Source organism: Solanum tuberosum, unplaced genomic scaffold, assembly GCF_000226075.1.
Source record: "Solanum tuberosum cultivar DM 1-3 516 R44 unplaced genomic scaffold, SolTub_3.0 scf00345, whole genome shotgun sequence".
Classification (NCBI taxonomy): Eukaryota; Viridiplantae; Streptophyta; class Magnoliopsida; order Solanales; family Solanaceae; genus Solanum; species Solanum tuberosum.
In genome coordinates, this window is record NW_006239264.1 from 64,592 (window position 1) to 86,784 (window position 22,193).

The following is a 22,193-nucleotide window of genomic DNA, read 5'->3' on the forward strand; positions in this document are numbered from 1 at the left end:
TATATATATATATATATATATATAAAAAGAAATTAAAAAAGAAAACTATATATTTTTTTAAGTGTGATGTGTCTTTCCCCTGTTCATCATCTCTCCCATCAGATATATATAGCAAAAAACAAAGCTGGGCTTCCTTCAATTTGGAGCAATTCTAGGGTTTGTGTGATAGTCGAAGTTGGGCCTCAGCTTACAGCTACTTGCCGTTCTCAGATTCGGTGCAATAATGTCGCAAAACGGGAAATTGATGCCGAATCTGGACCAGAACAGCACGAAGCTGCTAAACTTGACGGTTCTTCAGAGGATTGATCCTTTCATTGAAGAAATCCTCATCACTGCTGCTCATGTTACCTTGTACGAATTCAGTATTGACAACAGCCAATGGGTATCAAATCTTCCCGATTTTATTCTTTTTGCTGGTTCATACTTTTGTATTCACATAGTTCCTGTTAGTCTAATTCGCAATTGAATTGTTGTGCAGAGTCGGAAGGATATCGAAGGATCTCTATTTGTTGTCAAGAGGTGATTTTTTTAATTTTTAATTTTGATATAATCAATCAACTGAATCTCAGTATCTAGTTGGAGTCCGCTTTAGTTTCCGTAACCCTCTTCCTTCGACCGTGTCCGGGCTTAATCGTTCCCTCACAGTAAAACTATGTTGGTGCTGGCTGTTAACTTATTATAACCTTCCTCTTTTATCCGACTTTGTGGCTAGATAAGCTAACATGAAGGAGATTCATGTTTTTGCATTTCTTCCTTCACTTTTTTCTTGGAATTTGATGAGAACAGTGGCCTCAATAGTTAAAAAAACTGATCTTTACTGGAATATTTGTTTTAAGTTTTAATTTTGATCTCTGTACTTTTTTCTTTTGTGATAATTACTTTTTAGTGGGTCTTACAGGAGTTCTCAACCTCGGTTTCAGTTTATTGTAATGAACCGCAGAAATACAGGTCAGTTTATCTGCTTTCAAATAATGACTATAAACACAATATCTCTTGGCTTGCCTTTTATGGTTTAATGGATTTGAATGTAACCTTACCTTTTTGCTGCTGAAAAATGTTCATAAAGTTGAACCTTATACATGATTGACTATTTGATGTGGAGACCCCAGAATTGTAGTAATACTATTCATCAGGTTTATAGCCTTTATGCATTACAACAATGTGAAGTACATCACATTCACTTTGGGTCGAAGCGGAGTTACTTTCCTTCTTTGTTAAGAATCCTTTAACAAATAAGTACCGTGGTAGATGTACTCATAAAATCAGCCTTAGCATTTGGACCGATCTCTTGCTTTACTCAGATGTGAAGTTTTAAACTTCTAATATGAAGGCTAGCATTTCCCTTACTTTAATGGCTGTCAGCACAGATCCACAAAATGTAAACTACCAATGAATAAGAGGAGCCTTCTTAGAACTTGAAAGACAGATGCCTACTACGAGGCGCAGGAGTACCTTGTCTGGTCTTGTTGTGTGTTTAGTCGTGTTACAAGAATGAAATGATGCCCTGGCTTGACTTAAGACCAAAACTTCTTACCGCTCACACCAATAGCAGGCAAAAGAGTTCGGTTTTGATAAAATTGGATACCTGAAGTCACTCATATTCTAAATAAAATTTCTGGCCTGCATGTTGATCAATTAGTTTTAAATTTCTAAAACCCTGACTGCATAATATAATTTTGGCAAATGGAAGTTACTACTCAATGCAATTATCATGTAATAAACGAGGACTGCACAACATTGAGTACTCATTCTGATTTATTTAAAAAAAGAAAGAAAACAAATATCCTTTTTACATTTTCCTGTTCCAAATTCAAAGAACTTCCTTTTATGAAAAGTTATCATGGGGGTACACGGCTAAAAATAATAAATAAAAAACTTAAAACAGAAATGGTGCATGTATCTTAGTAAATTTGATGTTTAAAGCATGTCATATGAATTGTCATATTTACTGAAAGTTGCAATAGGGAGTTTGTGAGTTTTCTTTCTGTGTGAGTACATATGATCTATTACTGTGCCTTAAAAAGTGTTTATTCTGGTGAGCAGATAATTTGGTGGAGGATCTGTTGGGAGATTTTGAATATGAGATCCAGCTTCCATATTTGCTGTATCGAAATGCTTCCCAAGAAGTTAATGGGATATGGTTTTATAATCAGCGTGAATGTGAAGAAGTTGCAAATCTCTTTGACAGGTAATCTTTTCACAGCTTCTCTCTTCAGAAATGATTCCTTTCCTCCTCTTCCCTTTCCTGTTTTGGCATGGGTAAACTTTGTGGTTCCATGTAGGGTGTTAATTCTAGAAAAACAAAGTAGTTAAATTTGTTGGATTCAGTTGTTCATGCTTTTGATCTTGAAGAGTAGTTTATTTCTCATACTTATACTTCATTGTGATTCGATGGGGTTCATACGTTATCATATTTCTCCAAATTGAACTTGCTCAGTGCAGGTTTTCCTTTGTTTATTTGATTTGGGGAATACATATGTTAAAATTTTTGTTAGTTGATGATTTTTAGATATAGTGGAAACATAGTTAGAGAACTTATAAACAATCTGGTGTATAAGCTAGTGTCTACTAGCCTAGCTTAGTTTCAGGAAATTAGTTTTAAAATATTTTCGAGCCCTACTTGATTGTCTGAAGAAACTGTAGTATGTAATATTTATTGATTTATTAATTGAAGAATATGGAAGTGAAAATTCATACGGTTGGTGCCTACTGATGCAAATCAGCACTTCCAACAGATCCCAGTTTAGTGAATTGTTTGGCCAGCTTAATGAGAAACAAAGGGATCAAAAGAAGTACCTTTGTACCACACTGAATACAAACATATCTTCGATGTGTTCTCTTTGATGATCAACTTTTAAACCTGTCAATCAATTTAGTGTTTTACTTTTTTTCAGGATACTCGGTGCATATTCCAAGGTGCCTACCAAGTCAAAAGTGCCATTGACGAAGAGGTATATAATTTATTCTTACTGAAATTTAGAGAAGCCCCCCCCAACCCCCAAATACAGAAAAAGGGTTAAAGATGTAAGGATGTTAATGGCTTCAACATTTTTACAAGTATGTATGATAGATCTATTGACCTTTGTATAGATTGCTGTATTTCATTGCCCTTAGTGAAATGGTGCATAATAGATAATTGTTGATGTCATCCAGATGAAGGGATCTGGTCACAAGATATTAGATACTATTTCTTTTTGGTTAAACGTGGTGTCCTGGCCAGCTTGCGCTCACCTCGTGATTAATTCCATGGGATACCTGCCACCTCCCACCAACATGTATTAGGTGTCAGGTAACTCTATCCACCAAGGATAGGATAGATGGGAAGAAATCACCTAGTGTTTTTTTGTCTCTGTTGGGGTTTGAACCTAATACCTCGTGGTTCTCAACCCACTTCATTGACCACAAGGCCACACCCTTTGGTGTATATTAGAAACCATTTCAATCTTGTTGAGTAGTAGAAGTGATCTCTATGAATACTTAGAGTACATGGCATTTTCCAATAATACACAATTCTGGGTATTACATTAAAATAAAGCCCTCTTGTACATTTTGAAGTAACTAGATGTAACAAATCTTTGTCCAGTTAGGCAGTCTAAGGTATAAGACAAATTGTTAAACTGTTTCTGGAATAATCTCTTTATCCATAACCTGACTTCTGCCAGTTGCTGTAAATTGGTTTCTGAAAGGCGCTTTTGGTAATATGCAATTTTACTACAGTGAATTTGAAGAGCTGGAAGCAGTTCCAACCATGGCTGTAATTGATGGTCCTCTGGAGCCTTCATCGTCTACTGCGTCAAATGCCCCACATCTCCCTGAGGACAATTCCTTTGTGAACTTCTTCAGTGTATGCCTTTTTTCTCCCTTCTTCTTTGCTCTTCTTTCCAATATACTGTGTCTGTTGTGCCAGAGATCTTACTGAGAGGAATATCTTTTCCGTGTGCAGTGCTTTTTCAAGATCTTCATTTACTCTTGCTAGGCATTTGTGTTCAGATCCTTACTTTTGTATAGAACAAGTTTCCTTAATATAGTGGGGTATATGTCATATGCATTCAATATGTTAGTGGAAAACGTGACTCTCTTGTGCAGTTCAAAATGTTACCAGTTATTTGACCCTTATATACAAGGAGTAGAACACTGTCTAAATTACTTGGATAAAGTCTCAAGGAGTACCGGGACAACAATTCAGGCCATGAAATTATCAGGGTCAAGACAAAAGAAGGGATGGGCCAAGGTTACTCTGTTGGCAGGAATTTCTTTAATAACATTAATTTAAAAACTAACCAATGATTAATTTATGTTATTAAGGGAAAAAGCATGAAGTACATATTAAATACTTCTTGAAAGAAAAAAATCCAGCGATTTTTTTTTTTTGGCTTTGTTGTCTCATCTTGACTAAATTTATGCTTTTCTTTTGCAGAATGCAATGACAATTGGGAATGCTTCTAGTACTGCAGTTCAAGGGCAGCTATACCACTCATCTTCAGCTACCCTACCTCCTCCTCGTCCTCCTGCTTCTGTTCCTTCGTCTTCAGCACCAGTCCTGCTTCCATCACCTCCTCTTTCAGCTTCTTCCCTTTTGAGGCCCCTCCATGAGGCACCTGAACCAGACGTCAGTGCTAAATGGTCTTCAAATCTGGTGAAGCCATCATCTTTTTTTGGTCCTCCACCTGCCCCCTCTCCGCTGATGCCTCCCATTTCTTCATCAGTGCCCACTGCTCCTCCACTTCTTCCACTTGGGAATCTTCAGCGCCCTTATGGAGCTCCTTTGCTTCAACCATTTCCTCCGCCCACTCCTCCTCCTTCTCTCACTCCTACTTCTTCTTCTATCCCAAACAATATTCCTGTTGTTAGCAGAGATAAAGTGCGGGAAGCACTTGTAATGCTTGTTCAGGTATGTTTTCCTAGATGCCATAGTTACCTTGCTTTGCTAAGCATTCTTGAAGACATTAAGCTTTTAGTTATATGCAGTTAATTTCTTTTAGCATTGTAATGAGACATTGATACAACAAGGTATAAAACTCTCTGCCGAGAGGGTATATTGAATGAAAACAACTGTTCTAACTTGCATAGCCGGGAACAATCCACGTAAGGTGAGTAGGAATATGCAGTAATAGCTTTAAGGACTTGAGGTTTCATCTGGATTAATGTTTGGATGCCATTCCACCTGAGAAGCATGATGACATTTGCAGTCTAGGATATCTGAATCTACACCTTTTACATATATATGGTACATCAGTGAACCTGATTACCATCTGGTTGCTCTTGCATTGGATATTTGACTAGCATATTGGAAACTACACCAAATATAACACTTAACTGTTGTTTGGTTTCTTATTTCTTATAAGTAAATGTTTATTCATAATAAAGGGGACATGTACCATTACTGTTACATGTGTGAGAATAATGGAGTTTACCATAACCGTGAGCTTACTCTAGGGATCTTCCTTGACCCTGTTCTTCAGGTATGGATAAGGTAACCACTAGTGTGCAAGATGGGGTTCGATGGGTGTGTCATTCGTTGATGATAATATGTTAATTGGTAAAGCTAGCTAGAGGGTACTAAAACCTGATACTATAGAGAAGCACTCTGGAGAATAAGGGATTTATGATGAGTAGAAGTGAGCTAGAAAATAAGCGTTAAAAGTTTATCCTCAGACCTTCACAAGAAGAACGAAAAGTAAAGATTGGAGGGGATCATGTTGGCTCAATGTAGAAATTTCAGCTTCCTAGGTCTCCCAAGAGTTGGGCATAAAAGATGAAGATGTGGCACAAAGTTAAAATAGGATGGGTGAAGAGGAGAAGTGGCATAGGATACCTAATAAAATAAAAAACATGTTTGTGTATATCACTATTATATAGGAACAAGTATTGGGCTTCTTCACCGGATTCGTGTCATAAGGATGTAAATGTTAAGATGGATATGTGTAATACAAAATTGGACAAGAATAAAACTAATTACCTTAAGCAGAGGGTGCAAGTAGCTAACACAGGTTAATATCGTCTGGAATAGTCTGCATGGCTGCATAGACCTTCAAAAGCATTGGTGAGTTGTTCAAACATAAGAAAGTCATTTATGCTGTACAATAGGTTGTGTATTTTGCTTTAAGGAAATGCAAAATTGATGACCTAATTTTTCTTTGTGAAACTCCTGATTCCCCCTTTCAGTATTTTCCTTATTATATGCATATTTTTTTGTGAATTCCTCATCATATTCCCCTATTTTATGATCTTATTTATTGGTTGTGTTAAAGCATGTGTGTATTTCACTAATAATAGGTTAGTTTTTGCCTAATACGGATCAACTCTCAATTCAAGTGCTATAAAGGAATGTTATAATCGATATGAACTTCAATGTGTAGGACTGTGAAAACTTTTTTCTGCATGAAATCGTTGGTCAACTACAGTTTTATGTACTAGGGCTAAAATGATTCACTTGGTGGCTGGTAAAATAAAATATTTCTGGCGTGGCATGGCACTACGCTTCAGCATGATATGGTTGTCTTTGGTCCTTAACCATACCAAGCGGGAAGGAGGAAGGATTGGTCATATATTTAACACATAATAGTGTCAACAATGGAATCAATATAATTGGATGCCAAGTATATTTCATAAAGGCAGATTAAGAAAGGTCAGCTTTTGTGCCCTCGGGGTTTAAAAAGGGAAAGAGAAAAGGATCATCTATTTTCTTGTCTTTATGTTATAACCCAGGGACAACTGCTCCCCAAAAGCTAGCTATTAAAGTGGGAAAACCAAATCTATAAATACCCCACATCTGCACTTTGTAGTATCGATGTGGAACTCTGCAATGGACCATAACAAACCACCACGCTCCACATCTGTCTTCCTTGCGTCACCATCCAAGGCACGAACATGAAGGGCGGTGGGTGGCTCTAATTCCATTGTTATAACCTTAGGGAGAACCACACCCCAAAAGATAGCTATAAAGGTGGGATAGCCCAAGGCTTTACATACCCCACATCAGCACTTTGTAGTACTGATGTGGAACTTTGTAATGGATGAGAATACTTTATCCAAAAAAAAAGGATCATGAATGTGCTTTCTGGCATAACCAAAATATAAGAGCAATATAATGGAATGAGCAAAAGCTTTCTAACTGCTCTACAATTCGAAAGTGGAAATAAATTTGTTTTGCCTGCATAAAGAATGCCAGATTATCTTCTTGGCACTCTATCAAAACCACATAATTTTGCAGGAGATAGATAAAACTCAGTTGTAAAATACAACCACACCGAACAATACCTATCATGGACCTCTAGAGAAATTGAGATTAAAGAACAATGAAAAGGTTCTGAATTCAGCTGTTGTGAACTAGTGAGGGACTCCTCTAGTAGTTAAGGAGTTATAGTGGTGTTGTAAGTTCACGGGTTATTGACTTGTCTACTCTTGATAGAGTCAATGGTAATGCTTTTGTTTCTGTGTTTTTTTTTTGCCAATTTAACTTGTTCTTGTGTATATTGTTCCAATTACAGGCCTTGATTAGATAAGTTATCTGCTGGTCTCTTCATGCATCTAATCTGATTTTTATTTCCATAACAGGATGACCAATTCATAGACATGGTATACCGGGCACTGCTGAATGCACATCATTCATAATTCAAGGAGGAACTCTTCTAAATCATCTGATGGAATTTCATTACATCTTTTCACCCAGGGCTAAAAAAGAGGATCAAATGGTCGGTGTATAGGGAGTTCTTTGTGTTTATGGTGTCTGTTTGAGACCCGCTATGTATAGTTATATATTTTGTTTCAGTGCATTAGGTTTTGGAGTTTAACCTCTCTGATATATAGTTTCTTTTATCTATGATCTGGACATTCCAATTTTGTTCTTTACAGCATTAAATCAAGAATCATGTGAACAGTCTTTTCAACAGTTGTGCTTATATGGTTATTAATCCGTAGTCCGGTTTAGTACTAAAGATTTAAGAATTGATTGACATAAATATTGGAGTAATATTCTTAATTAATTATGAAGTATAAAAACAATGAATGTTGAATAAGGAGCAGCCTGCACCCAGTGTTATGAATGCTTAGTTTGCTGGGGGAAAATGAGTGTGAAGACAATTAAAGGTGAGTTTTCTAGAGGTACGAACTTTTGTTCGTTGTGATCTATAATGTAAGTTTAGGTTTTGGGTGCCCAGCTTATATGATTATAAATTATATAACTACTATGATTGTTCAAGTTTTAAATTTTATCAAATAAAACATTTTAAAGAGAAATCAAAGTGATCTAAACAGGAAAGAAACACAATTTCCTGTTATAAAATTAGTATTAGTATTAACATTATTAGAAACAAATGAGAGATAATAAGTACTCGAAATAGTTTAAAGATATATGTATCATACATGATTTAATACACGTTTGTGCATAAAAAATTACTAAAATTGTGATAAATAACGAACATGAATCTATAATTTTAAATATATAACAAGTTCAATGTTATGAATTTTAAAATATATAATTTAATATCTGGATTCACCTGCTGAGGTAGTTGATAAATTTCATTCATGTATTTCTTTGTTTGCAAAATCAAAATAGATACAGAAATTGATAATTGAATTCCACATAGATTAGCTAGCTCCAACACATTATCCAAAACAGAAACCAGTCTATCTATAAAATTCCACATGGCAATTAGGGATTGATCAACAACATATCTATGAATTTTATGAAAGAGACAATCCTACTTGTCACCACACATTTCCCAAATATGAATATTGTCCACAGAAATCATCAATTATTTGTATACACTCTTTATTATTCCTAGTGAACGCCCTAACACTAACAGAATACTATTCAGAGAAGAAGAAAACAAGAATGGCAGCAACAATGTCCAGTGTTGTAGGCTTAGCTAACTCATCTCTTTCTGGATTTTCTTCTGCAAAGAAGACTAGCCTCTCCTCAGGTATACCCATCATAATTTCGTCTAAATTCCTTTTATATTTTTTTATGGCTTCCTTTTGTGCAACTCTATCAAGATTATGCATTTGCAAATGAGTTTTAAGTTCTTTGGTACACTTACACCATCATGTTAAGTTGATTTAGAACAATTCATTCTTCGAAAAGAGTTTGACTTTTGTATACACCTTTTTTTTCTTTTCTGAAATCCTCATTGGAGCTCCCACGAATCGTGTACCTAGACATTTTATAGACTATAGTGTGCTATTATTATTGCTTTGAATAATAAAATCTATTATATTTTGTGTTGATAGACTTCGTGAGGTCACCAGTGACAGCAAGAAACCCTTTAAGGGTAGCAAAAGCTTCAGGAGGCAGAGTTACATGGTAAATTACTAAATTAAAAATAGATCCATCCAATTAATACAATGGTTTATAAATATTTCCATATTTTTTTTCCACCTATAGTTGATGATTTATTTTTATGAAATTCAGTTTCCAGAGGGACTGGCTGAGGAGAGACTTGAATGTGATTGGATTTGGTCTGATTGGATGGTTGGCTCCTTCAAGTGTTCCAGTAATCAATGGAAAGAGTCTTACTGGCCTTTTCTTTGAAAGCATTGGCACTGAACTCGCTCATTTCCCTACTGGACCTGCTCTCACTTCTCAATTCTGGTACATTTTTACGTCTAACTCTTTAATTTCAACTTTTCACGTGTTATGTCAGAATCAAACTAAGAAATATTGTATGTGTTGTGGATATTGGACAGGCTATGGATGGTGTGCTGGCACTTGGGGTTGTTCCTGTGCCTGACTTTTGGACAAATTGGATTCAAGGGACGGACCGAGGACTATTTCTCTAAGTAGAGACATTATTTTCTTTTAAATTTTTCATGTATAAATTATAATTAAGCTACTGAAGTATTTGTGGAGTATTTATTTTCTTTCATTCATGCATCTTATGGATAACAAATACATCTTCTCCTTTCCAAGCTTTTCATTTTTATGTTTATTAGTTAAAGCATGATGTAAGAGATTAATGTGTTATCATAAACAATGATACAAATTTAAATATGGAAAATGAAGATCGAATTTAAGATAGACAATTGACAAAGATCAATTAACAATCAATTACAAAATACGATCAAAGTGAACATAAACAATCGAGGAATACTTTCAAGTAAAAAGAAATTCCATTTGATAACATACCTAGTAAAGTTGTATTCAACAATGACAACGGACAAGTAATTTTGATTCAATCTATTCTTGAAATTGAAGAAAGATAAAAAAGATTCGTCAGTAACTTATGACGACAAAACATTCTTCTCTCTGAAAGCATGGAATGTTTAATTTTTTTGTGAGAATAATCATAGTAATGTCTCTTTTAGATTAATTTTTTTAATCAAATAAGAGAAAAGTCAATTCAATTTTTGATAAAAATAAATTCAAAAAGAATACATGACCCTAAAATATAGAATATTAAGGATTATGTGCGTATTTGACTAACAAGTAACCGAAATAGCCAAGTTAAAAGGAACTAAGTAGTCCACACATTACAAAAAAAAAAGACCAAATTAAAGATATAGCTGCCACTTACATTTATAATCTTCGATTGATGTTCAAATTATATATGTGGACGCCTAATTGCAAAAATAACCTTCAATTGAAATCGAAAAAATATTGATGGCTCTCTTAGTTCGTATCACGATTAAACCACATTGACTAATGTATACAACTTAAATATTTCCTTTTTAATTTTGTTGTCTCTTTGGATTAAAAGAATCCGTTTAAATCGACTAATGAAACTGTTTTATAAACAGAAGAACAGAGGCTGACTATGGCCATGTGGAGGGCCACACGAATTACAGAATATTGGTGTTTTCTGGGGATTTTCTAAAAATATGCAAAAGGTAAAAAGACAAATATACCCCCGAACTATCGTAAATGGTATGCAAATACCCTCCGTCATACTTTTGGAATATTGGTGCGCCGTCCAAAAACTAGAGCATATATACCCTTTATACTAATGGACATACACGTGTCATAATCTTATCCACCGATCCGACATTTATCCACGTGTCCCTATTTAGTCTTCCGTTAGAGTGAAGGGCATATATGCTTTAGTTTTAGACGGCAGGGGCACCAATGTCCCAAAAGTATGACGGAGGGTATCTGTATACCATTTACGTTAGTTCGAGGGTATATTTGCCCTTTTTCCCTATGCAAAATACTTTAAGCCGTTAAATGGGGGCCCTTCCTTCTTTTACAAAATCCCTGCCAATTTAAGCCTTCAGCAACGGCTACAATTGCATTCAATATTACTATCTGCTCAAGGAACAATAATGCTGGATAGAGACAAATGATTAGCCAGTAAATGCTTGAATTCATTTACCTTGCGAGTATCAAGTAACTCGGAGTGAATACAACTTGTGCTTTCACTTTATTGATCACTAGGCTACGTGTGATCGTGATTTTAACTCTTGTATATGCTTGAATAATGTCACAAAAGAAACAGAGTAGGTGCATATCAAATAATTTGTGTTACGAAAGTATTTAGCCCTTTTTCTCATAAGCACTCTGATTTGCATGCCAATCATCCATTCTAGTATCTCCGAAACACACAAAAGCCTAAAGGGCTATTTCCCACTTCTCTTGTTCCCTCTTTTTGACTGGTAAAGTAGTTAAAAAACTTGTGCACAGTGGAAAATGAGTTCATCAAGGTCAACTTCTCTGCATAATGATAAGCATATGCAAACAGAGGGCTCTGATGACTTGTCGGTTTCGGCAAGAAAACTGGCTTCTACTCTATGGGAAACTAAACTGAAGGATTTGGAGGAAATGGGTTGGAAAGAAAGAGTTTCCAAATTGGGTTCAGCAGCTCTGCAATTTCATGACCCTGTTTCTGAGGTGGGTTTAAGGGAAATTTGGTTTTTGTTTGGTCATTTTCTTGGAAAAGTTTGTAGCTTTAAGTTCTGCATATTGTGTGTGTGTTTTTAAAATTTTATATTGACGTATTTTGGTTCTTGAATTTTGCAGAGAACGGAGCGATCCAAAGTGCGTAGTCGTCATAGAAGAAGAAAATCTACCAAGGCTGATCTCTCTAACCAAAATGGTTGCTCAATAGAGGTATGCTACTGACAGTTAATCCATTTTTTAGTTGGAGGAACTGTTCTTTATAGGTTTTTGGTTAAAAAAAATAACTTTGGTGTTGGGTTAGTTTGTGTTCTACTAATTTTGTATCTGCTAACTTAACCTGTCCACTAAAGCTTGGACACATGAGAAGAAAGTGTGTAATGTTTTTTGTCTCTACTGGAATTTGAACGTGAGATCTCAGGGTTCTGAGGCCATTTTGTTAAAAATTAGGGGTGTTTAGTGAAGATTCATATAACTGACTTAACTAGCATGAAATTGAGGCAAAGTAGTTGTTGAACCTATCCAAGTTTCCACTTTGGTTTCTCTTCTTAGTGGCGTTTTGACGAGCCCTTTGCCCTCTTCAAAGTTGAATCTTAGGAAATGGACAAAAAATTTATGAACAAAGGAACAAACATGTGACTTGGTTGTTGGTCCTAGTTCAGGTTCTATCAAAGCCGACATGTTGTTTTCCAACACTGAATTGATGTAAGTTTGAAATTTTGTTTTTTATGGAAGTTTTTCTTGTAAGATCTCCGAATCTATCACTTCTCTTAGCTGCTGCTACTTTCAGTTAGCTACTCTATATTCAATTATATGGTTAATACAAGGATGAATATGCAGCTTGATAGGACACAAAATCATGGACAGACTCTAAGCAGACATCATTTGAAGGATGTGTGTCATGGTCTTACCACATGTAAAGAGCTGCTGAAAGTTCTGAGTCATGTCTGGAATCTTAAAGATCAGAAATCTACATGTTCATCCCTTTTTGCAGCTATAAATACAGAGCTTGACTGGTTGTGTGACGAGGTGTCTAAATTGATACGCGAACACAGACATAACCACAGTGAAGTTGATGTCCTCTTGAAGAAGTTTGAAGAAGAAAAGATGGCCTGGAAGGTAAAAGAGCAAGACAAGATTCATACTGCTATTACATCTGTAGCCAGGGAGTTCAAGATAGAGAAGAAATTGAGGAAGCAAACTGAGAGATTAAATAAGAAGCTTGGTAGAGAACTGGCGGATACAAAGGCATTGCTTTCAAAGGCAGTCAAAGAACTTGAAGGCGAGAAAAGGGACAGAGATATATTGGAGCAAGTGTGTGATGAATTAGCCAGAGGTCTCGGAGAAGATAGAGCAGAGATGGAAGAATTGAAGAGACAATCTGCTAAAATCCGGGAAGAGGTGGAAATGGAACAGAAAATACTTCAACTAGCTGATGTCATGCGGGAGGAAAGAGTTCAAATGAAGCTATCAGAAGCCAAATATCAATTTGAGGAGAAAAATACAGTTGTGGACAAGTTAAGGAATGAACTTGAAGCATATTTGAGATCCAAAAAGGGCCAAGAACAAGGCTGTGATTCGCTGAATTATGAAACAATCAATGAGCTTGAGAGACATTTGAGAGAAACGCTTCCAAGCACACACCATTACCGAGATAAAGAGAAGGCAGATGTAGAAATACTCGATAAAGAAGAGGATGGAGACGAAGGTGATTCAACTGATAGTGATCTTCATTCAATTGAACTAAACATGGGTGATAACAGCAAGAGCCATCAATGGTGCACTGCTCTACAGAATGATCCGAATAGATTGTTGATTTCTGATCAAAATAAAGGGAGGAGGTCCATCTCAGAGAAATTCCCAGTGCAAAGCACTTCCTTAGAAAGGGAAACTTCAGATGGCATTGAGTGGGAGTTCTGCGTGGGAGAGAAAGAAAACGTGAACACTATAGATGGAGGAATTTCAAACTTTCTTAACAACGGAGGAACACCAGAATTCTCTTCTCAAGCTTGGAAAAAGGATCATGCAGATGAGACGGAGAGATATAAGATGATCAAGAATCTTTGTGACCGTATCATTTCTGCTTCAAGAATTACAGCCTCTCAAGGCTTTTCTGGTCCAACCAAGAACTGCAGCCAACAGAAATTTTCTGCCAATGATCCTAACAAAGTGATGGTGAGGGCTTTGCCATCTTGCAGGGAGAAACTTGAAGGAATACCAGAGATTATTGCACTGTCTTGCAGGGAGCTACTCGAATGAATGCCAGAATGCCAATTTCAAGAATCCATCATAAACAGCATGCTTCTACAGCCTGATGCTTTTTTTACATAACTAGATGGACATAATTATGTTGTTCTTTGTCTGAATGAAAAGCTAAATATCTGATAATTCAGCAATGTCAACAGAATTTTGAGTTTTGGTTGTTGGATGAGACAAAACAGTTCAAAATTTTGCTAATGTTCTATAAGGAATGAATAAACGTTTTCTCTATTCAATACTATATATGACTTTTCAGATTCTTCATTTCTGTACCTCTAATGACTCCCGTAGTATCAATCCTTTGTGTATTCTTATGTTACGTGCTTCACTGTTCCTACTTCTGGTATGCTTAGCCTACTACATTTCCAGTTGATTCCAGGTAACAGTGAAAGCGAACTGCATGTTGAGTAGTACTCAAGTGGAATTCCACAGATGAAGCATGAAGTTACCAATCTGTGCTTGGTGGAAGAATGTCAAATTCTTGTTGAGAAATTTCCTTTAAGTGATATCCATTTGGAATATCATTTATGTGGATTGAAAGCTTTACAAAAGTCTAATTTAATGTAGATGCAATCTATCATTGGATAGAGAGAGAGAGAGAGAGAGAGATTTTAAATGATCTTTTCTGAACACTCCATCATCAGGTTAAGGGAATGTCTTCCACGTGCTTAAGCTGGTTTAATTTGAACAGTTAAGTACTTTGAGCTTCCTTCATGTTCCTTTATTTTATATTGAAGAAACATCAACAACTTCAAGAGAGAAAGAAAAACAAACAAATATACGACATTAGTAGCAAGATCATTCAAGTTGGTTTACTCTGGGACGGATGCGAGCACACAATGGATTCTTCATCATAACGGTGAATTCCAGCTTCTCAGATAGATCAACATTGTTTCCATCCACAGCCTTCCACTCAAAATGCCAGATCAAATTAGCCACAATGTATTCTAAATGGAGCATAGCCAAGCCATAGCCTGGACATACTCTTCTCCCTGCACCAAAAGGCATCATCTTGATCTGTCTAACCCCTGTTATATCAAACACTTCCTTATCGTCACCGCCCACTGATAAGAACCTGTCTGGATTGAAATCCAAGGGATTCTCCCACACTTGTGGATCCAAACCCATATCTGCAACCATGAAATTGACGGCTACATCCTTAGGGATGACATAACCGTTGAGTTCCACTTCCTCCGTCACCGTGTGTGGCTGCAGGAAGTGACCTGGTGGATGCCGCCTGAGACCTTCCAAAATCACTGCTTTTAGGTAAGGCATTTTCTCTAGATCTTCCTCTTTCAGTCCATCCGGCTTCGAATTCTCTCTGCTCACTACCTCAGATATCTCTTGGTATAGTTTTTCCTGAACAGAAGGGTATTTAACCAAGTTAGCCATGATCCATTGCAACGAGGTGGCGGTAGTATCAGTGCCAGCGGAGAGGAACTCACTGCAGAGGCTGACAATCTCTCCCCGATTAAACTTCCTTTTTTTCTCAGGGAATTCCAAATTCAGCAATGTATCTGCATAAGCCACCACATCTTCCTCAGTTTTTGCTTTCATTCGAGCCTCAATCAGTGGCATAAAGACACTCTCTTGATCTTGTATCAGTTGGATGAGCTCCTTCCATTGCTTCCTGTATATGATCTTTTGAAGTGATCTTGGAAAGAAGCTGAGATTGATGAATCGACCCGCACTTTGCATCCATCTTCGTTGTACATCGTGGATCAGTTTGACTTGAGCCTCGTCAATGTTTTCCCCGAAGCACATCAAGACAAGAAGATAGAACATAGCATAACGAAAATGATCAATCAACCGGATCCCTTCCGTTGCTACAGAATCAGAACGAAGCTGTTGAATAAGGACAGTGAGTACCCGTGATCGGACCTTAGAGTAGGACTTGGTGCAAGAAGGGTGGAGAATTTCAGATACAATGTTTCGACGGAGGACGCGCCATGAGGGTCCATAGGGAGAGGAAGAGATGTTAATTCGGCAACTTTGAAGGCTTACACTGGTCTGAGCGGCCTTTGGGCGGTCAGAGAAAACAGCACCTTGTTGGACTAAAGCTTGATAGGCTAATGAGTGGCTGGCAACAAATATTGAAGGACGACGAAATCCAATTCCAATTCTTAAGTTGAAAATAGGACCATATTTAGTCTTGAGGTCCCTGAGGATGAGTTCTATATCAGCATTAACGCGAAGTAAGCCCGTAATCACAGAAAAAACAAAAGGTCCTGGGGGGAATTTGTTCTGTTTATTGGATTTGAAAGTGATACAGAAAGTGATGATGAGGCTGAGGCTGAGGCTGAGGATGATGAGCCATGACTCCATTATTTTCCAACTCTCTATGATCTGCACCACTTAATTTCTCCACCAAATTGTTGTACAAGTGCATTATTTATGGAAAAAAAAAAGATTCTATTACTGGTGGAGAGTAGTGATTTTGCTCGTGTTTCACGCACAAAACTTAAGAGACAATAATAGCTCCATTTACAATTTTTTATGTTTAGGAAAGCCACACTTGAACTGTGTTGCAGAAAAAGAAGAATACAAAACTAATATATCATATATTATCTTATCTTATACGTAATACGCATCTGACTTTCTCCAAGTTTCTGCTTTGATTGGTGATTACATGGCATATATTAAATTTAAAGGCAAAAATTTGACTGATCAAATAAATTTCTAATCTTGATTTAGATAATAAATATATTAGTATATCAATTTGATTTCAAAAATTGCTATAATCCCCAATCTTAATAAGTAATATATTATCTTGTCCATAAATATAGTAAAAATAATCTTTCTACGACAACAAACACATCAACTTAATAATATATTATCTTGTCCAATAATTTGATAGTTAAGAGCAGTGGCAGATCCAAAATTTTCATTCAGAGGATTCGAAAAATAAAAGTATAAACGTGTAAATAAGTCTTTAGAAATGGAAACCTTGAATTCTTTTGGGTTTAAAACCAAACTTTTAGCACATTTTTTAAAGTAAAAAAAAAAACTAAAAAAACTTGAAAAATAGAACTGAAAATTAAAAAAAAAAACTTAAAAAGAAAAAAATAAAACACTTTCACTGGGATTCGATCTGGTGATGTACAACTTAATTTCAGAAGTACTTGCCACTATGCCATCAGTTTCTCTTTGTTATTGAGGGGTTCAATATATATATATATATATATATCTACAGAAATACAAAAAATTTACCTTATATATACCGTGTAATTTTTCGGGTTCGGGTGAACCCCCTGGATACCACGTGCGTCCGCCCCTGGTTAGGAGTTTCACAAGTTAATATCTCATATGGTCATTCAACTATGCACTCTTTTCTCAGAAAGTCACTCAACTTTGGTTTTTAACTTCAAAGTCACTCAACTATGAGTTTTTTCCTCAGAAAGTCACTCAACTATGAGTTTTTTTCTCAGAAAGTCACTCAACTATAAGTTCTTTTCTCAGAAAGTCACTCAACTTTGATTTTTAACTCAAAAGTCACTTAACTATGAGTGTTTCACTTACAAAGTCATTCAATCTATTTAATTGATTTTTTCATTAAAACTTACAAACATGAATTTTTTATTTCTAACTAAAATTATAAAAAAACAAAAAGATTTTCATTTAAACCATTTACTAACCCGATCCGTTAGAAATATATTATTTTAATTATTTAATTATTTTTTTCAACTGAATTACTAACATGATATTTTTATTTCTAACCAAATTTATTTAAAAATAAAAGGATATTCATTTAAACCAATTAATTAATTTTAATATAGCACTCTAAAATCAACAACATGTAAAGACCATTTTACAAAAAAAATAAAAAAATAAAAAACACATGTAAAGACCAAATCTTAATTAACTTAACGGTAGGACAAACATTAGTAACAAATTCAAGTCAGTTTTTTTTAATCACTTATTTTTGTTCCTTCATTATGTATCGTTGTTACTAAAATTTTGAATTTACTAAAAAAGTAATTTTGTAATTTCTATATTTTATGAACAATGCATGGAGATCGCTGTAATCACTCACAATTGGAAAAAAGGGGTAAAATAAAAGGTAATATATTATATTTTTAGCGGATCGAGTTATTAAATGATTTAAATGAATATCTTTTTATTTTTTAAAATTTTAGTAAGAAATAAAATTTTCATGTTTGTAAGTTTAATGAAAAAAATTAATTAAGTAGATAGGGTGACTTTGTAATCATAGTTGAGTGATTTTGCAAGTGAAACACTTATAGTTGAGTGACTTTTGAAATAAAAACCAAAGTTGAGTGACTTCTCTAAGAAAAAAACTCATAGTTGAGTGGTTTTTGAGTTAAAAACCAAAGTTGAATGACTTTCTGAGAAAAGAGTACATAGTTGATTGACCATCTGAGGTGTTAACTCGAGTTTCACCGACGGCTGACCAAGAGTTATGGATCACTCTATATTCCTATTTGTTTTCGCTGTTTTCCTGTCAATTTGAAATTACTACACATATTATTGGTCTGTTTGATGGTTAGATACATTTATTTAGGATACTAATGCATATTCAAATCTTTCGTTCTTTGATTATTTTAGCATGAAGTTTGACTTTTAACACTTGAATTTAGAATTTAACATACATCAACTGTTTGTGCATTAGAGATGCAACACATATGTAAACATCAACAACTTGAAGAGAAAGAAAAACAAACAACATTAGCAGGTAGCTCATTCAAGTTTGTTTACCCTAGGACGGATGTGAGCACGCAATGGATTCTTCATCGTAACGATGAATTCGAGCTTCTCAGATAGATCAACATTGTTTCCATCCACAGGCTTCCACTCAAAATGCCAGACCAAATTAGCGACAAAGTACTCTAAATGGAGCAGAGCCAAGAGATAGCCTGGACATACTCTTCTTCCTGCACCAAAAGGCATCATCTTAATCTCTTTATTCCCTATTATATCAAACGCTTCTGTATCATCACTTGATAAGAACCTATCTGGATTGAAATCCAAGGGATTCTCCCACACTTGTGGATCCAATCCCATATCCGCAACCATGAAATTGATTGGTGCATCCTTAGGGATGACATAACCGTTGAGTTCCACTTCTTCGGTCACCGTGTGTGGCTGCAGGAAGTGACCTGGTGGATGTCGCCTTAGCCCTTCCAAGATCACTGCTTTTAGGTAAGGCATTTTCTCTAGATCTTCCTCTTTCACTATCTCCTCCTCCTCTGTCACTCCATCCGTCTTCGAATTCCCTCTTCTCATTACCTCACATATCTCTTGGTATAGTTTTTCCTGAATACAAGGGTATTTAACCAAGTTAGCCATAATCCATTGCAATGAGGAAGATGTAGTGTCGGTGCCACCGGTAAGGAACTCACTGCAGAGGCTAACAATCTCTCCCTGATTAAACTTCCTTTTTTCCTCAGGGAATTCTAAATCCAGCAATGTATCTACATAAGCCACCACATCTTCCTCGGTTTTTGGTTTCATTCGAGCCTCGATCAGAGGTATAAATACACTCTCTTGCTCCTGCATCAATTGGATTAGCTCCTTCCATTGATTCCTGAAAATGATCTTTTGAATTATTCTTGGGAAGAAGCTGAGATTAACAAATCGACCCATGGTTTGAATCCATCTTCGTTGTACATCTTTTATCTGTTTGACTTGATGCTGATCTATCTTGTCCCCGAAACACATCAGGACAAGAAGACAGAACACGGAAAAACGAAAATGTTCAATTAATGTAATCACTTGTGTGGCTTCAGAATCAGAACGGAGCTGTTGAATAAGGGTAGAGAGTACCCGAGATCGGACATTAGAGTAGGACTTGGTGCGAGAAGGATGGAGGATAACTGATACAATGTTTCGACGAAGGAGGCGCCATGTTGGGCCATAGGGGAGGGTGGTTAGGATAATTCGGTTACTGTGAATGGATACACTGGTCTGAGCAGCCTTTGGCCTGTCAGAGAAAACAACACCTTGCTGAACTAAAGCTTGATACGCTAATGAGTGGCTAGCAACAAATATGGAAGGACGACGAAATGCAATTCCAATTCCAATTCTCAAGTTGAAAATAGGACCATATTTAGTCTTGAGATCCCTCGCGATGAGTTCTATATTAGCATCAGCGCGTAGGAAGCTGGTAATCACAGAGAAAACAGAGGGTCCTGGTGGAAATTTCTTCTGTTTATTGGATTTGAGGAAGAAAGAGATGAAGAAAGTGAAGATGAGGATGATAACGAGGATAAGCCATGATTCCATTATTATTTCCAATTCTTCTCAACCAAACTGTTATACAAGTGCATTTACATGTTGAATTACTTGTGGAGCGTAGCGATTTTCAAACTCAATAATTAGAGACAATCAGTGGTGGAAGTGTCCAGAAATTGCACAATCAGTGGCGGAAGTGTTTGAAACCCATTAAAAAGGTCTAAAACCTAACTCATTCGATGTATTTGAAACCCATTAAAAAAGTCTAAATCACTGGGCTACAATAACTTATTGTGTTAAGGGTGTCCAAAATATATTATTTAATCAATTCATGTATTATTTTACTTGTATATACGGTATTTTTTTCCGACGAAGGGTGTCCAATTGAACACCGTGACCACCATGTGCCTACGCCCCTGGCATTTGTACATTTTTTTTATGTGATATATTTCGTTTTTTGACATTCAAACAATTTAAGTTTGATAAAAAATTTACTCATGGAATCTTCAATTTTTTTTAAATAAAATTTATATATAAGTAAACTACGTAAAAAGTATATACGTTATAATATTGATAATTCAAAATATTTAAAAGATATGTGAAAAAATTATGATTAAAAATAGATTTGTTTTAATCTTAAAATTCGAAATGTGTCATATAAACCGAGAGAAACGAAGAATTGTAGCGGATGATCTACAAAGATGTTTGACGGTATAGTTGATGGATTTGTGAAAAACAATATATGTTTTTTTCCTATTAAACTTTTCATTACAATATCAAATCACCAAAAAAGATATCTACACATAAGTCTTTTTAAGATGTAAATTTTATAATTTTAAAGATAAATCATATTAATTATTTATTATAATAGATTAAGATTATCCTATAGTAAAATAATTTCATATGCTGACCGTATGTTTAATTTAAAATATTTTTTCTAGTTAAAATGGTGCATCATCCATGAATGGTTATTTCAAGTGATTCAAACAACGATTTCCATTATTTACCATATGCTGGTATTCTTACAAGTATTTACAAACAACTTATGTATTTCAACTTCATGAGAATTTTGAAATAATAGTTCAAAATTGTATTTTATCAACAGTTCTCTTTTCAAACTTTAGCTTTTTAAAGTACATATAACAGTTGCGTAAACGCCAAACTGACTAAAGTACAAAGGACCGCATGAAAATACAGCCAAGTCAGAAGAAAAAAGACAAAAAATCTTATCTCATATTTTTCTGAAAAGGGATAAAGGCCAAATATACTTCAAACAATTGTAAATGGTATATAAATACCCTCCGACATATTTTTGGTCATTAGTATTTCTACTCCCTCCGTCCCTATTTACTTGTCCATATTTCCTTTTTTGGTTGTCCCTATTTAGTTGTCCATTTTGACAAATCAAGAAAGGACAACAAATTTTTTCCTATTATACCCTTATTTACACTTTCTTGAAAATTGTAAAAGTGTATGTTGTTTCCCTCCAATTTATTTCACTTGAATTCAAATAAGTGGTTGTAATTTTGAAGTAAAAAGTTGTCATAAGGGTAAAATTGTAACTTCACTGTGCTAATCATTGTTGCCTTAATCTGTGTGCCATTTCTAAAGTAGACAACTAAAAAGGGACGGAGGGAGTATCATCTAAAAATTAGAGCACATTTGCCTCTCACTTTAACGGAAGAATAATTAGTAACACGTGGCGCAATCCTACGACTCAACTCGATTTGACTAATTAATTAACCCAAAATTCAAATACCCGCCCAATGACCCGTTTAATCCAATTTGGGTGTATCGGGTGGGTTAAACAGGTCATTGGGCGGATATTTGAATTTTAGGTTAATTAATTGGTCAAACCGAATTGAGTCTTAGGATTGCATCACATGTTACTATTAAATTCAGGGTCGTCTCA

The 22,193-nt window shown here is 35.5% G+C and overlaps 5 protein-coding genes across 6 annotated transcripts; 3 read left to right on the plus strand and 2 right to left on the minus strand.

Moving 5' to 3' along the window:
• The first annotated feature begins 89 nt into the window (after positions 1 to 89).
• Positions 90 to 7,937, plus strand: LOC102577651 (uncharacterized). 2 transcript variants are annotated; one of them, XM_015315109.1, is made up of 8 exons: positions 90 to 382; positions 479 to 519; positions 887 to 948; positions 2,044 to 2,188; positions 2,895 to 2,951; positions 3,718 to 3,844; positions 4,418 to 4,891; positions 7,558 to 7,889. In XM_015315109.1, exons 1-8 carry the CDS (start codon positions 224 to 226, stop codon positions 7,612 to 7,614), a joined length of 1,122 nt encoding a protein of 373 aa, XP_015170595.1. In that variant the 5' UTR covers positions 90 to 223; the 3' UTR covers positions 7,615 to 7,889.
• An 827-nt stretch (positions 7,938 to 8,764) lies between these two features.
• Positions 8,765 to 9,915, plus strand: LOC102602224 (photosystem I subunit O). Its single transcript, XM_006361024.2, has 4 exons — positions 8,765 to 8,924; positions 9,232 to 9,304; positions 9,413 to 9,592; positions 9,688 to 9,915. Exons 1-4 carry the CDS (start codon positions 8,837 to 8,839, stop codon positions 9,782 to 9,784), a joined length of 438 nt encoding a protein of 145 aa, XP_006361086.1. The 5' UTR covers positions 8,765 to 8,836; the 3' UTR covers positions 9,785 to 9,915.
• A 1,340-nt stretch (positions 9,916 to 11,255) lies between these two features.
• On the plus strand, positions 11,256 to 14,325 carry LOC102594396 (uncharacterized protein At5g41620-like). Its single transcript, XM_006361086.2, has 3 exons — positions 11,256 to 11,824; positions 11,954 to 12,043; positions 12,671 to 14,325. The coding sequence occupies exons 1-3, from the start codon at positions 11,624 to 11,626 to the stop codon at positions 14,087 to 14,089; spliced, it is 1,710 nt and encodes a 569-aa protein (XP_006361148.1). The 5' UTR covers positions 11,256 to 11,623; the 3' UTR covers positions 14,090 to 14,325.
• A 495-nt stretch (positions 14,326 to 14,820) lies between these two features.
• On the minus strand, positions 14,821 to 16,598 carry LOC102602556 (cytochrome P450 89A2-like). The gene has a single exon (XM_006361025.2). The coding sequence runs from the start codon at positions 16,412 to 16,414 to the stop codon at positions 14,888 to 14,890; it is 1,527 nt and encodes a 508-aa protein (XP_006361087.1). The 5' UTR covers positions 16,415 to 16,598; the 3' UTR covers positions 14,821 to 14,887.
• Positions 16,599 to 18,623: 2,025 nt separating this feature from the next.
• Positions 18,624 to 20,520, minus strand: LOC102602894 (cytochrome P450 89A2-like). Its single transcript, XM_006361026.2, has one exon. It carries the CDS (start codon positions 20,330 to 20,332, stop codon positions 18,788 to 18,790), a length of 1,545 nt encoding a protein of 514 aa, XP_006361088.1. The 5' UTR covers positions 20,333 to 20,520; the 3' UTR covers positions 18,624 to 18,787.
• Positions 20,521 to 22,193: the final 1,673 nt, after the last annotated feature.